The sequence below is a fragment of the Desmodus rotundus genome, chromosome X (assembly GCF_022682495.2).
Source record: "Desmodus rotundus isolate HL8 chromosome X, HLdesRot8A.1, whole genome shotgun sequence".
Taxonomy (NCBI): domain Eukaryota; kingdom Metazoa; phylum Chordata; class Mammalia; order Chiroptera; family Phyllostomidae; genus Desmodus; species Desmodus rotundus.
In genome coordinates, this window is record NC_071400.1 from 21,020,813 (window position 1) to 21,035,781 (window position 14,969).

At 37.1% G+C, this 14,969-nt stretch overlaps 1 protein-coding gene across 7 annotated transcripts in view; it reads left to right on the plus strand.

Moving 5' to 3' along the window:
• ENOX2 (ecto-NOX disulfide-thiol exchanger 2) overlaps positions 1–14,969 on the plus strand; it is a 320,597-nt gene that overhangs the window by 260,695 nt on the left and 44,933 nt on the right. For all 7 annotated transcript variants that reach the window (XM_045200672.2, XM_045200671.2, XM_053917044.1 and 4 more), the window contains 3 exons: positions 6,692–6,925; positions 9,407–9,619; positions 11,573–11,679. In XM_045200672.2, the coding sequence (XP_045056607.1) occupies positions 6,692–6,925; positions 9,407–9,619; positions 11,573–11,679 (554 nt within the window). The remainder of the gene's footprint in view (positions 1–6,691; positions 6,926–9,406; positions 9,620–11,572; positions 11,680–14,969) is intronic.

Consider the following 14,969-nt stretch of genomic DNA (forward strand, 5'->3'; position numbering starts at 1 on the left):
TCCTTAGAATTGTGCTTTTAGTCTCTATGTCATTTAAGTCTGCTCGGATCTTGGTTATTTCCTTCCTTCTGCTTGCTCTGAGCTGTCATTATTGTTGTTCCTCGAGTTCTTGTAGGCGTAGGGTTAGGTTGTTTGTTTGAAATGTTTCTATCTTTTTAAGGTATTGCTATGAACTTCCCTCTCAGGACTGCCTTTGCTGTGTCCCATAGGTTTTGGGTTGCTGTGTGTTCATTTTCATTTGTCTCCAGAAAGTTTTTGATTTCTTCCCTAATCTCATTCTTGACTCATTCATTGTTTAATAGCATGCTGTTCAGTCTTCATGATTTTGAGTTTTTTGGGTTTTTTCCTTTGGGATTGGTTTCTAGTTTCATTCCCTAGTGGTCAGAGAACATGCTTGATATGATTTCAATTTTCTTGAACTTGTCGAGGCTTGCTTTGTGTCCTATCATGTGGTCTATCTTTGAAAAAATTCCATGTATACTTGAAAAGAATGTGTATTTTGCTTCTTTGGGGTGAAAAGCTCTCTATATATCAGTTAAGTCCATTTCCTCTAGGGTATTGTTAAGTGACACAATATCCTTCTTGATATCTCAAAAAAGAACTTATTCTACCTTTCTTATTGAAAGATATCTTCTCTGGATATAGGATTCTAGGTTGACAGGTCCCCCCTCCTTCAGATGTTGCTCCATTATCTTTTTTTATTTATTGTTTTTCAGTTAGAATTGTCCTGCATTTTTCCCGGTTGTTTACCCCTACCCCATCCCCCCCACTCTCAAATTCAATCCCCCCCATTGTCTGTGCCCATTAGTCCACTGTTTGTGTTCCTTTGCTTGATCCTTCCCCTCCTTTCCCCATTATCCGTGACCCCCATGCCCCCTCCCCTCTGGTCACTATGAGTTGGTACTTTATTTCCAAGTCTCTGGTTCTATTTTGCTCATTTGTTTGTTTTGTTAATTTGGATCCACTTCTAGGTGAGATCACATGGTATTTGTCTTTCACTGTGTGGTTTATTTCACTTAGCGTAATGCTCTCCAGATCCATCCATGCTGCCGCAAAGAGTAGGAGCTCCTTCTTTCTTTCTGCTGCGTAGTATTCCATTGTGTAAATGTACCACAGTTTTTTGATCCACTCATTTGCTGATGGGCATTTAGGCTGTTTCCAGCACTTGGCTATTATAAATAACACTGCTATGAACATTGGGGTACATAGGTTCTTTCGAATTGTTGTTTCAGGATTCTTAGGGTATAATCCCAGCAGTAGAATTGCCAGGTCAAAAGGCAATTCCAGTTTTTAGTTTTCTGAAGAAATTCCATATTGTTTTCCACAGTGGCTGCACCAGGCTGCATTCCCACCAACAGGGCACTAGGGTTCCCTTTTCTCCACAACCTCTCCAGCACTTGTTTGTTTATTAATGATGGCCATTGTCACCAGTGTGAAGTAGTATCTCACTGTGTTTTTAATTTGCATCTCTCTAATAACTAGTGATGTTGAGCATCCTTTCATATGTCTCTGGGCCCTCTGTATTTCCTCCTTGGAGAAGTGTCTGTTCAGTTCCTTTGCCATTTTGTAATTGGATTGCTTGTCTTCCTAATTTGGAATCATGTGAGTTCTTTATATATTTTGGAGATCAAACCCTTGTGCAAGGTATCCTTGGCTAATATGTTTTCCCATACAGTTGGTTCCCTTTCCATTTTGCTGATGTTTTCTTTAGCCGTGCAGAAGCCTTTTTGTTTGATGCAATCCCATTTGTTTATTTTTTCCTTTCTATCCTTTGTCATAGGGGACATATTGGTGAAAATACTGCTGCATGGAATGTCTGAAATTTTCCTGCCTATCTTTTCCTCTAGGACTTTTATGGTATCATGACCTATATTTAAGTCTTTTATTCATCTTGAGTTTATTTTAGTGTATGGTGTGAGTTGGTGGTTTAGTTTCATTTTTTTTTTTTTGCATGTACTTGTCTAGATCTGCCAACACCATTTATTGAAGACGCTATTTTTACTCCTTGTTCCGGCTTCCTTTGTCAGATATTAACTGACCATTGAGACATGGGTTTATTTCTGGGTTCTCTATTCTGTTCCATTGGTCTATTTGTCTCTTCTTATGCCAGTACCAGACTGTTTTGAATACAGTGGCCTTGTAGTATAGTTTGATATCAGATATTGTAATCCCTCCTACTTTGTTCTTCTTTCTCAAAATTGCTGAGGCTATTTAGTGTCCTATATGGATTCATATACATTTTTGAAATATTCCATATCTATTAAATATGTCATTGGTATAGACTCTGCTTTCAGGGATCATTTCTATAGTTCATTACTCCAGTATCTTCTTACTTATGTTTTTACTGTCAAGAAATAGGATGTTATCCTTATCTTTTTGTTTTTCTATATATAATGTATCTTTTATCTATGGCAGGTTTAAGATATCCTTTTTATTGCTGGTGTTGAGCAATTTAATTATCATGTACTTTGGTGTAATTTCTTCCATGTTTCTGATGCTTGGAATTCATTGAAATTGTTAGATCTTTGAATTTTCATAAAATTTGGAAAGCTTTCTGCCCTTATTTCTTTAAATATTTTTTCTATTCCCTTTCCTCTCTTCAGCTGGGATTCCAATTAAGCATATATTATACCCCTTGAAGTTGTCCCACAGCTCCCTGGCACTCTGTTTATTTTTTGTTTAACCTTTTTTCTCTATATATTTCATTTTGAATAGTTTATTTGCTATGTCTTCAAGTTCATTAATCTTTTCTTCTGCAATGTCTAATTTACCATTGATCTTATCCACTAATATTTTTTAATTTAGACATTGTTGTTTAAATTCTAGCAGTTTGATCTTGGTTCTTTTTTATGACTTTTATGTTTCTACTTAATATGTTCAATATTTTCTCTAGATTATAAGCATATGAAACCCAATTATAATAGTCATTTTTTATGTCCTCTGTTATGGTATCATCTATATCATGTCTGGTCCTGTTTTGATTAATTGATATTTTTATCTCTATTATGATTCTCTGCTTTTTTGCAGTTGGGCAATTTTTTTTATTGGATACCAGACAATGTGAATTTTTACCTTATTGGGTACCAGATATGTTTTCATTCCTATAAATATTCTCAAGCTTTGTTCTAGGATACAGATAAGCATCCTAGAACTTGGAAAATGTTTTATCTTTTTAGGTCTTGTTTTTTTAAGCCTTGTCCAGCATAACCAGAGCAGGATTTAGTCTAGGGCTAATTTTTCTTCACTAACTAAGACAAAACCCTTCTGATTACCCTGTACTATGTGAGTTATTAGTTTTTCTCCTCTGGCTTATGTGAAAGGGAACCATTTGCAGCCCTGTGTGAAATTCAGGGACTGCTACTGCTAATGCTTAGGTAGTTTTCACACACACACATATAGACATCAATACTCAGCTAAATAATAGTGGAGGACTTTCTTCAGATCTTTACATTTTTTTCTCTGTGTAGCTTTTTTCTTTCCATTGTTTCCGTACAAACTCTGTCTGCCGTAGTCTCCCTGGATTCCCAGTTCAATCTCCTCACCTCATGGAGATCACTATGCTTTACCTGAGGTCCACATCTCTGCTACCTGTGCAGAGGCCTGGAAACTCTCCAGGCAACAAGCTGCGGAAATCATAGGGATCATTTCATTTGGTTCCTGTCTGTCAGTGATCTCTGTCTTCATTGCCCGATGTCTAATGTCTTGAAAACCATTGTTTCGTATATTTTGCCCATATTTTTAGTTGTTTAAGGCAGGAGTTACTCTGCAAGCTTGTGTTGAGAATGGAATGAAACAAACATGTCTGGAAGCAGCAAGCTCAGCTTCTGAAACTTTAAAAGTTAGTAAAAACTAATTTTTTCCATTATTTGTTAATTGATTTAACTTGGGTAGTACAGCTGGCACAAAGTAGAGGTGTGGACTTCAATCCTGGTTTTCTGAATGCTAGCACTATACCAGTATATTACAAGCATGCTACCACTTTTTTAAGAATCCCAAAATATATGTCACCTAGGTCATATACCACTTTATCATATCTATTTTCCAGTCCCTAAAAAGTTGGTTCAGGGTTGCCAAATACATCTAGGAAACAATTTTCAGGATTGAAATTGCCAAGCTGATACACTTAAAATTTTGTTAAGAGAGTAGATCTCATATTAAGTGCTCTTACCACAATAAAAATTTTATTTTGTTCTTAAAAAATGAATGAATTTTACCCTGGCTGGTGTGGCTCAGTGGAATGAGTGCTGGCCTTCAAACTAAAAGGTCACCTGTTCAATTCCCAGTCAGGGCACATGCCTGGGGTGCGGGCCAGGTCCCCAGCAAGGGGCATGTGAGAGGCAACCACACATTGATGTTTCTCTCCCTCTCTTTCTCCCTCCCTTCCCCTCTCTAAAAATAAATAAATAAATCTTTAAAAAGCCATAAGAAAAATAAATAAATAAATGAATAAATTTTATTAAGATTCTGTGTGGTGGTGTGACTGACACACTTGAAGTTATTCAAAGACACCACAGTTTGAGGCCACCTTTTTTTCATTCTTCCAGCCCGTGATGCTATATAAGACTCATTATTTTTTTAATTGAATAAATTTGACATGTAACATTGTGTAACTTTAAGGTGTATAATGTGTTACTTTGGTACATTTATATATTGTAATGTGATTGCTGATGTAGCAATATTTATCACATTGCATAATTATAGTATACTTTATTATCTATCTTATACTGTGCTTTAGATCTCTATGGCTTACTTACTACGTTTTACAAGTTTGTTCCATGAAACACCATTACTCTTATCCACGCTACTCCCACCCCCTGGTAACCATTATTTTACTCTCTTTTCTTTTACAGATATAACTTTTTTAGATTCCACATAGAAATGATATCATTACAGTACTTATCATTCCCTGTTTGATTTATCTCACTTACCATAGGTCCATCCATGTTGTAGCAAATGGGAATATATAGCCTTCTCATGGCTAGAAATTGTCCCATTGTGTCAAAGCAGCACATCCTTTTTATCCACTCACCCACTGATGGACATTTGGGTTGTTTCTATATCTTGACTATCATGAATAACGCTGTGATAAACATGGGAGTGCATATCTCTCAAGAAATCATGTTTTTATTTTTTTTGGGTCCATACCCAGAAGTGGAATTGCTGGATATTATGGTAGATTTATTTTATTTTTGTTTCCCTACTTTTTAATTTTTATATTCTTTTTTGTTCTGTTACAGTTGTCCCAATTTTTCCGCCTTTGCCCTCCTCCATCCTGCTGCACTCCTTGCTCCCACAGTCCATTCCCACACTGTTGTCCATGTCCATGGGCCACTCATACATGTTCTTTGACTAGTCCCTTCCCCTTCTTTCCACCATTATGCCCCTCATACCCTCCCCTGTGGCAGCTGTCACTCTGTTCCCTGTTTTCATGTTTGTGGTTCTGCTTTGCTCACTAGTTTATTTTGTTCATTAGATTCCTCTTATAAGTGAGATCGTATGGTATTTATCTTTCACCAACTGGCTTATTTCACTTAGCATAATAGTCTCTAGTTCCATCCATGCTGTCGAAAAAGATAGGAGCTCCTTCTTTCTTTCTGCTGCATAGTATTCCATTGTGTAGATGAACCACAGTGATCCACTCATTCACTGATGGGCACTTAGGCTGTTTCCAGCACTTTGCTATTGTAAATAATGCTGCTATGAACACTGGGGTGCATAGGTTGTTTTGGACTGGTGTTTTGGGATTCTTAGGGTGTAATCCCAGCAGTGGAATTGCTAGGTCAAAAGGCAGTTCCATTTTTAGTTTTCTGAGGAAATTCCATACTGTTTTCCACAGTGGCTGCACCAGTGCATATTCTCCATAGAGTTCCCTTTTCCCCACGTCCTCACCAGCACTTGTTGTTTGTTGATTTATTATTTTTTGAGGAACCTCCACATTGTTTTCCATAGTAGTTGGACAAATTCACTTTCCTACCAACAATGTACAAGAGTTCCCTTTTCTCCACATCCTTGCTAGCACCTTTTGTCATTTGTCTTGTTAATTATAGCCATTTTGACAAGTGTGTGGTGACATCTCATTGAGGTTTTGATTTGCATTTCCCTGATAATTAGGGATGTTGAGCATCTTTTCATGTGTCTATTAGCCATTTTGATGTCCTCTTTGGAGAAGTGTCTATTTAGTTCTTCCCATTTTAATTGGATTTTTTCTTGTAATTGAGTTGAGTTCTTTATATATTTTTGATATTAACACCTTTATCAGATATAAGGTTTCAAAAAATCTTCTCCCATTCTGTAAATTGTCTTTTCTTTTTTTATTGTTCCTTCTGAGTTTGATGTAGTCCCTTTTGTTGATTTTTTGTTGTTATTTGTGCTTTTGGCATTATACGACTTGTTCTTGATACCATTACCCGCAGAGCCTCCCTCTGCCAGAGGTAAGATTGCAGATGGATAAAACGAGCACCTACAGGGGAGACTGAGTCAACCAATAGAATAGTAAACTGTTATCGGAGATGAGAGTATAATCCAAGTCTTTCTATAGTTCACCTTGCTAACAGTGGGGGAGAAATTTGGAGTTATATGTCACTTGAAACTGCTGCAACTGCATCTGAAGCACTACACTTGGAAAGGTATTTATAGCTGCTCACTTACTGCTCTGCTCTTATAGTCCTGTGTCTCCCTCTTGTATGCTTAGGTTACCGCATTCGCCTGGGGTCTAGCACTGACAAGAAGGACACAGGCCGGCTCCACGTTGATTTTGCACAGGCTCGAGATGACCTCTACGAGTGGGAATGCAAACAGCGTATGCTAGCAAGAGAGGAACGCCACCGTAGAAGGATGGAAGAAGAAAGATTGCGCCCACCATCCCCACCCCCAGTGGTTCACTATTCAGATCATGAATGCAGCATTGTTGCTGAAAAACTAAAAGGTATTGAAAGCATTCAAGCTTTGTGATTAAAAGAACTCTTTCCTTTGGGGAAATTTAATGAATATATTTGTAGTTTTGGTAGTTATCCTTTGAATTATCCACTAATAGATTGTAAACACTTCTTGTGTTGGAGCCTCACAGATAGAGCTGTGCCTAAAACAACTGCAAAATCTGTCCCTGCACCTATGTTTCTATTCGTTCACTGTCTCAAGGGATGGCCCTTTTCTCTCAACACATCACATTTCTAGAAAGAACCAAGTTTTCCCCACTTTCCACATCGAAGAATTTTAGCTGTAATCAATGAGTTGGGACATGTAATCCCTTTTGTCATGGATAACAAGTTGATTTTTGAATTCTAAATCTGAATAAATTAGAATGATAGAACTTGATGTGACCCTGGAAAACTCTGGTAAAAATCTCCATCTACAGATGAGGGAAAAAAAGGAGCCCCAAGAGTAGTCAGTGTACATTCTTCTTAGATTACTCAAAGACCTAGCTACCCCCAACCAGAAGAGGACTTGTTTAATTGCTTTAAATGATCAAATTATTTTACACAGTGTCCATGGAGACTACTAGAAATTGGTAAATGACACTGCTTCCCCTTTAGTTTTGGTTCTTTTTTCTCTCGCTTTACCCTCAGAACCATTTTGCTAATTTAACATTAATTGCTCTGCCTAGTCTCCTGTATTAGTAGCTCAGATTCAGTCTTTTTCATTCTTTGAGTATGGTTGATTTTATAGATGAATGCTAGTGTTCCATTAATTTTATTGATGGCACCAACCCAGCTCTAATGGTATGAATTTCATTTCTCCTGCTTTTTGTGTTTTAGGCTCAGCAAGATGCTGCTAATTGTACTTTCCATCGATCTCATTCACCAGACGTGTCTGCACCATATTACCTAATGCAGCGATACTCAGCCAGCGTGCTGCAAGAGACACACTGGTGTACTGCAAGAATTTTTTTAAATTTTTATTGTTGTTCAATTTTTAAAGCATGTAATACCTGACTATTTAGTCAGGGGCACTGACCTCTTTTCCCTTAGATTGTCAAACAAAAAAATGACAACAGTTAACAAAACAATAGCCATCAAGTGTGTATAAATCAAAATTATAACTATTTTTTGTCAAATCAGCAAAAAAAATTTTTTTTGGTGTTCCACAGAATTTTAGTAAATTCCACTAATTCCGCAGAATTAGTTTATGTGTGCCATGAGATTAAAAAAAGTTTGAAAATCACTGGCTTAAGGGATTTACACATTTAAGAAATCTTTTGTTTGGATTGATTTTGTCTTCTTATAAGAAAAAAGCAGAAAATAGAGAGTCTAGAATAGGGCACAGAAATAATGGTACATTTTGAAAAACTGAAAAGGCTGAAAGCATTGGGAAGATACCAGTCCAAGACTGAACTGTTCATATAACACCAAACAGGTTAATTAAAAAAACTTTTTAATGAATTTGTGGGTAATGTGGACCTCAAGCATAAAGCAAGCAAAATGTGGACTATATACAATTAGGAAATGAAAAACTGCTGTAAAAGGAAGACTTGCCTCTCATTATATGTCTACACTGAAAAAAGGGCAAGAGGCAAGAGATTCAAATTGCATCGAGAAATATTTTCACTGGACATAAGGGTTTCTGGCTGGCGAGAGATGTCAAGCCCTAGAACATGTTTTCAATGGGTTGCTAATAGACTCTCCCCGCCCCCGAGTTTTTCATAGCAGAATATATAAGTGGCTATGTCAAGAAGCTGTAGCAAAAGCTGTGGAAGAGCTCTGCTGCTATTTTAACATTAGAGAATAACTCCTAACTAACTGCATAAATCCACCTGGAGGTTTTCTCAGGCAAGTGAAACAGAATGTGAAGAAATATAGAAATACAATGAGTTACATCAAAATAGATTGTGATTGGACTGAGTGGAAGGCCTGGGGCTGTGGACTGAATGCAGGAGTGATTTTATAAAAGGTCAAAGATGTGTTTGACCTTTAGGTATAGTGTTTATACCTAAAGAATTACCCATTTAACTCCTCCTTAAGGCTCCTTCCAACACTATAATTCCAGATCAAGGAAAAAGTTACTATCAAATTCAAGTTAGACTCAAGATTACTTTTCCTTATTAAAAAATAGCATTGTAGACTTCTGAAGTTTCTCACTGCTAATTCATCTGTTACACAGAGAGGTTAAGAAACTTATAATGTGTGAAAACTATCTATGAAGAAAACTTTTTTAAAGGAAAGAATAAACAATTGTCTTTATGAAAATTCTTCATCAACTACAACTAGTCTACTTTATAAGTCTTTCATTTTTTCAGTCTGTCTGCCTGAATGCACACGTATGTTCAAACACAACTCCTCGTCCTTAGTAATTCAATTAACACCCACTGCCAAAAAGTCATGGTGGCCTCCTTGCCAGTATGCTGGGAAAATAGATCGGGATTTGGTAACATTTGATGATTCTAAAAATAAATTCTTTTTTTTTTTTTAAGATGATTCCAAATTCTCAGAAGCTGTGCAGACCTTGCTCACTTGGATTGAGCGAGGAGAGGTGAACCGTCGGAGCGCCAACAACTTCTACTCCATGATCCAGTCAGCCAACAGCCATGTCCGCCGCCTGGTGAATGAGAAAGCTGCCCACGAGAAAGACATGGAAGAAGCAAAGGAGAAATTCAAGCAGGCCCTTTCTGGAATTCTCATTCAATGTGAGTAGAAATCAGAGTTCTGCTGAAAAGATGAAAGGGCACTTCACTTAGTCACCACTTTTTATGTGCAGGAGCCAATCCTACGTAGCCATTCTGTGTCAAGGGGCAAGGTTCCTTCATTGCCTTATGCTCTCCTTAAATTGCCAAATGCCTGAGCTCAAATTTCACAGGATACATGTGGGGACCTCCTATGTTCTTTTTCTCTGGTATATCTACTTCAGCTTAGAAACAAACAGTGACACTTAAGCCACAGTCCTGTGCTTCTACTTTGGCTCATTCTCAAGTTATAAGCAGCCTCAGGCTTCAGTGAAAGTTTCATATTTTATTGCTGAAGTTAGAATGTAGCATCAGCCCTGGCTGGCGTAGCTCAGTGGATTGAGCATAGGCTATGAACCAAAAGGTTGCCAGTTTGATTCCTAGTCAGAGCACATGCCAGGGTTGTGAGCCAGGTCCCTAGTAGGGGGCGCATGAGAGGCAACCACACATTGATATTTTTCTCCCTCTTTCTCCTTCCCCTCCTCTAAAAATAAATAAATAAAATCCTTTTTAAAATTTTTAAAAGAATGTAGCATCAGCATTTGTAAGATTTGCATTATTATTATCACATAATATGCTTCTTAGGTACTCAATGTTAGTAATCAGTGTAATCATATTTCACAACATGATTGAATAAAAGCCAAATTTGCTACTTCAATCTTTTGTTTTTAGTTTTCTTTCTTCTACATTTCTTTTGCTGGATGTCATAGACACTGGGACATGACAGGAAGCCTCTGAAATGGCCACTTTTCAAAAAGAAGTACCACTCTAAACCTACCCAAAGTCTCTTAAATGACACAGATCAGAAAAATTATCAACTAATGTTTTACTCACTATACTGCACTCATATCTTTTGAGTAAGGAACCGTATTCACCTTAAGAATAAGGGTGCAGTTTTATGATTTTGCTTTTAAACAGTTATGGCCCATTCTTTTCATATTTGAATTCCCGTACTTGACTCATATGTAATTGGAATTAAGAAGGAGTTGTTTAATTTTCCATTTATATTTTGAAAATATATATGGGCATAGAATCCAGGAAGAGAAAGCACGTGTTTTAGGACTAAAGAATATAGGAAAAGAGAGGATCAAGTGTCACAGGGATATAAATTTCTGAAATCGTTAGCTGCAGGGTACAAACTGGGCTATAAAGAAAGAAGCAGCAACCTCTGGATTTTCTTACTGTGAACAGCAGCCATGCAGAGGCTCTTGTCCTTTTCTTTTCCTAAAAATGTCATGTCTGTTTCGGTTCTCTTAAACTTGTTAGGATAAAAGCCCCAGACTATTTGTATATTTTCCCTTTTGACATTTTAAGAGACCCTGAAAAATACTATCTAGGACTGCACTTATACATTTCATTTCATAAAACTTACATTTCTCTAGTTAACGAGCCTATCCAGCTACACTTACAATGGATTCCATCCATCTTAAGTTTTGATTTAATGTTTCTGTTAAACATATCTCAGGATAGTATAAGGATGGATTATGTGGAAGTGAAGCATCTGGGCTCATTTTGGAGGGCTAGTTGATGAAAGAAGTAAGTGGTCACAAAGAGCTGGTACAGTTTGCTGCTTGCCGCCATGCTGTGTGGAGTCAGTGGCACTAAATCACATTCACCAGGACCCTTGCCTCTCCTACCTGAATGCATACAGACTGCCTCTATTAAAACTTCTGTCACCATATCATGTCAAACCTTCTGGAGTTCACATTTTTCTTTCTGCATGTTGATATCTCTGCCTTTGAGTCCCCTTTAAAACCATGGTACCCCAACGCACATAGCTTTTTCCGAGTACAGCTATAGCCTGGTAGTGTCATACAGGGAGATACAACAAGCCTAATGCTTCTCTTATTTTTCATATCTTTTGCCATCCCTGGATGATTTCTCTGGCCTGATTCAACTGCTGATGTGATGCTGTAGTTGAGCAGATAGTAGCTGTGTACCATTCTGCCTCCAAACAAAAGGCATGGGACCACTTCACAAAAGCCCAGCGTAAAAACATCAGCGTTTGGTGCAAACAAGCTGAGGTGGGTAACTTTTTCTCTGGGAACCCCTGAGGGACACAGATGCTGTCTTTAACAAGTTATTGATTAGGAGTTTAGCCAGAATTAAATGGTGTCAAGCTCCCATGGTCACAACAAGGACCTAATGAAACACCAAAACATGTTCTATCACCTGTCACTGTGCCCAGACCACCTGTGCCAAAAGGGTAATAAATGTACTCATTCCGTTGGATGGAAACCTTAATAGTAAAAGTGTATCGGGTTGGCCAAAAAGTTTGCTTAGTTTTTTTTTTTCCCCTTAAGATAGCTCTAGTAGTACTTAGTTGTCTTTAACTTCATTCAAAACAATTTTGTTAGATCATATTGTGACAGCTGTCATATCAGCATGCATTAGAAAAAAATTTACCAAATTGGCGAATTTTTGTGCATCCATATTAATATTGAAGCTGGAAGAAAATATGCAACATTTTCAGAATATTGTGCTTTATTATTTCAACAAAAATAAAAATGCAACTGAAACACAAAAAAAAGACTTCTGTAGTATATGGAGAAGGTTCTGTGACTGATCAAATGTGTCAAAAGTAATTTCCAAAGTTTCTTGGTACTATTGACATTTTGACCAAATAATTCTTAGCTGTGGGGCTGTCTTATGCATTAAAAGATGTTTAGCAGCACCCCTGGCCTCTACACACTAGAAACCAATAGCGAAAGATAGCCAACATACTCAAAATATCCAAATCAATAAAGTTATCAGTGAAAATGAAAAATGTATCTTTTGTTTTACAGAAAAAACTAAACGGACTTTTTGGCCAACCCAATAGCTGTGATACTTAAAAGTTTACTTCTCTAAGCTAGCTAATCTTGGGTACAACAATAATTACTGACCTGTGGATTCAGTGTTATTATTATTAGGGCTATCTTATATTTATTAGAGCATCTTGACAGTTGAGGCTGAAAGCTGCCTGGTGTTACATTGGACCATTGAAATTTCTGAGCTTCTTTAATCAAACCTGCTCAACTGTCTTTATAGATGTCAGCTTTAAAGATAACAGAGGACTCTGATTTTAGATTAAGGTTGATACATACCCCTCTGCTTGTGCTGAAGTGACATTTTTAGCGTAACACTAGAATATGTCTGATGTGATTAGGTTGCTATTCTGAATCCGAGATTAAAACCAAGATAGATTTGTTTTCGGAATGGGGTCACATGTATCTCAAGTTCTTCTGACCCAGCCCAGACACGTTCGATGTATGTATGGAGCAACTTTTTCAACTTTGTTTCTGAGTCCTCCTTGCCAGTCTGGGAACATTTTATTTATTTATTTATTTACTTTCTTACTTATTTACTTATTTACCTATAGATTGGCATATTCCTTAACATTTAAATAGCATTTGTAAGGCATTTACATTTTCTAAAGCATTTTCACATTGATTACCTCCCATACTTCCCAATAGATGTGGTGTAGTTGGAAAGAACAATGGCTTGGAGTCAGACATGTATCCAAATCACAGCTCTGACATATTATAGCTGTGTGACTTTCAGCTAGTCCGCCTTTCTCAGTCTCTATTTCTTCACCTGAAAATTGGAGTTCATAATGAAACCAGTCTTACAGAATTAAATGAGATAAGAGATGTACAGATAGCTTGAAGAAATGTAAATGTCATATGATAAATATTTCAATTTATCACAAACAACTCCATAAGAGCTAATAAGTAGGTGCAGTGTCCATGTTTTACAGGTGAGCAAACTGAGACACACGTACTAAGTGAAGCACACAAAATGACACAGCCAGTAACTGGTAAATTCAGGAAATTCTCATCCTCATATAAACTGCCTTGTGGTCTAGAGCAAGTGATTTAGTGTTGGTGGACCTCAGTTTCCTAACCTATAAAATGAAGATAATGATCTATTCTTTCTGTTCTTCATGAGAGTGCATAACATAGTTTGTATAATATAAAAATTGTGAGAAACATTTAGAGGAAAGTATACCAAACCATATTCATAGCCATCAGTTTCTTGCTCAGCAAAGGGATCTGAGAGTCAATGGAGAGAAGTTTCTGAAGACATCAGCCCAGTGGATAGGTAGAGTCATAAAAATCCAATGATTTTTAATTGTTTTAAAAAATGAATTAGGAATTTGAAAAAGGGAGCTATTGTCTTACTATAATGTAAAACGCTTTTAGAATCCTAGGGTGTACCTCGTATTGTTGAGCCTCAACAAACAAAATTCAGCATTTCAATTCAAACACTTACTTATACTCTTTCTCAAGTATTAGGACAGGCAATGCAGGATGAGATAGTATTCGCTTTCAGGGAGCAGGAAGGGTAACAAAAGCAATCAAGGGAAGGAGTAGAATTTAGTACCCGTAATTAAAAATATCCAAACACTGTAGTACAGTTTGAATACTTTGGAAGAATAAATACTGAAAGAAAAATGTTCAATGTCTTACAATTATAGAAAATCAGTAATAAGTCTCTACCTTTCCTTCAATATGCATACATCTTTTTCCCTTCTAGGGGGTGGAAGAAACTGTCTCACTACCCCACCCATTACCAAAAGCCCTGCCTTTACAATACAGATGATCCCAGTTTACAATGGTTCAACTTAAGACTTTTTCACTTCGTGATACTGAGAAAGCGATACAGTCAGTACTTCAGAAAAGTCAGTAGAGTCAGACGCTGTGCTTCAAATTTTTAATGTTTACCTTTTCTTGGGCTAGCGATACGCAGTACAATATTCTCTCATGATGCTGGGCGGCGGCAGCCAGCCACAGGACCCAGTCAACCACAGGATCACAAGCATAAAAAAACCTATAGTCTTCAGTGTAATTTGTTGCCAGAGGTTTTTTGGATATTGTGTTCTAAGAACATTTAAGATAGGCTAGGTTAAGCTATGTTGTTTGGTAGCTTAGGTATATTAAATTCATTTTGACATATGATATTTTCAACTTACAATGGTTTATCAGGTTGTAACCACATTGTAAGTGGAGGAGCATCTAAATTGCCTTCTTGTAGGAGGAAAGCAGCCTCTGGTTGGAGCACTAACTTGCCTAGGCCACAACTCTTTCGTAAATGACTTTGCAATAAAATATTCTCCATGAATATTATTCATCAAGACTCTTGGCAGTTATATCAATCTTACCTATCTGGTGGATATATATTGGATTTTAATTACCTTCTCAGTAAAGATAGCTATGCCAGTGAGCTGGACATTTCTTTGCATCTGTGGACAACTGAGAGAGCTATACACCCTATCACTTAAAATTGAAACAAAGCTTTCTTGGCAGAGTGATGAGGATAAAGTATGTGGCTA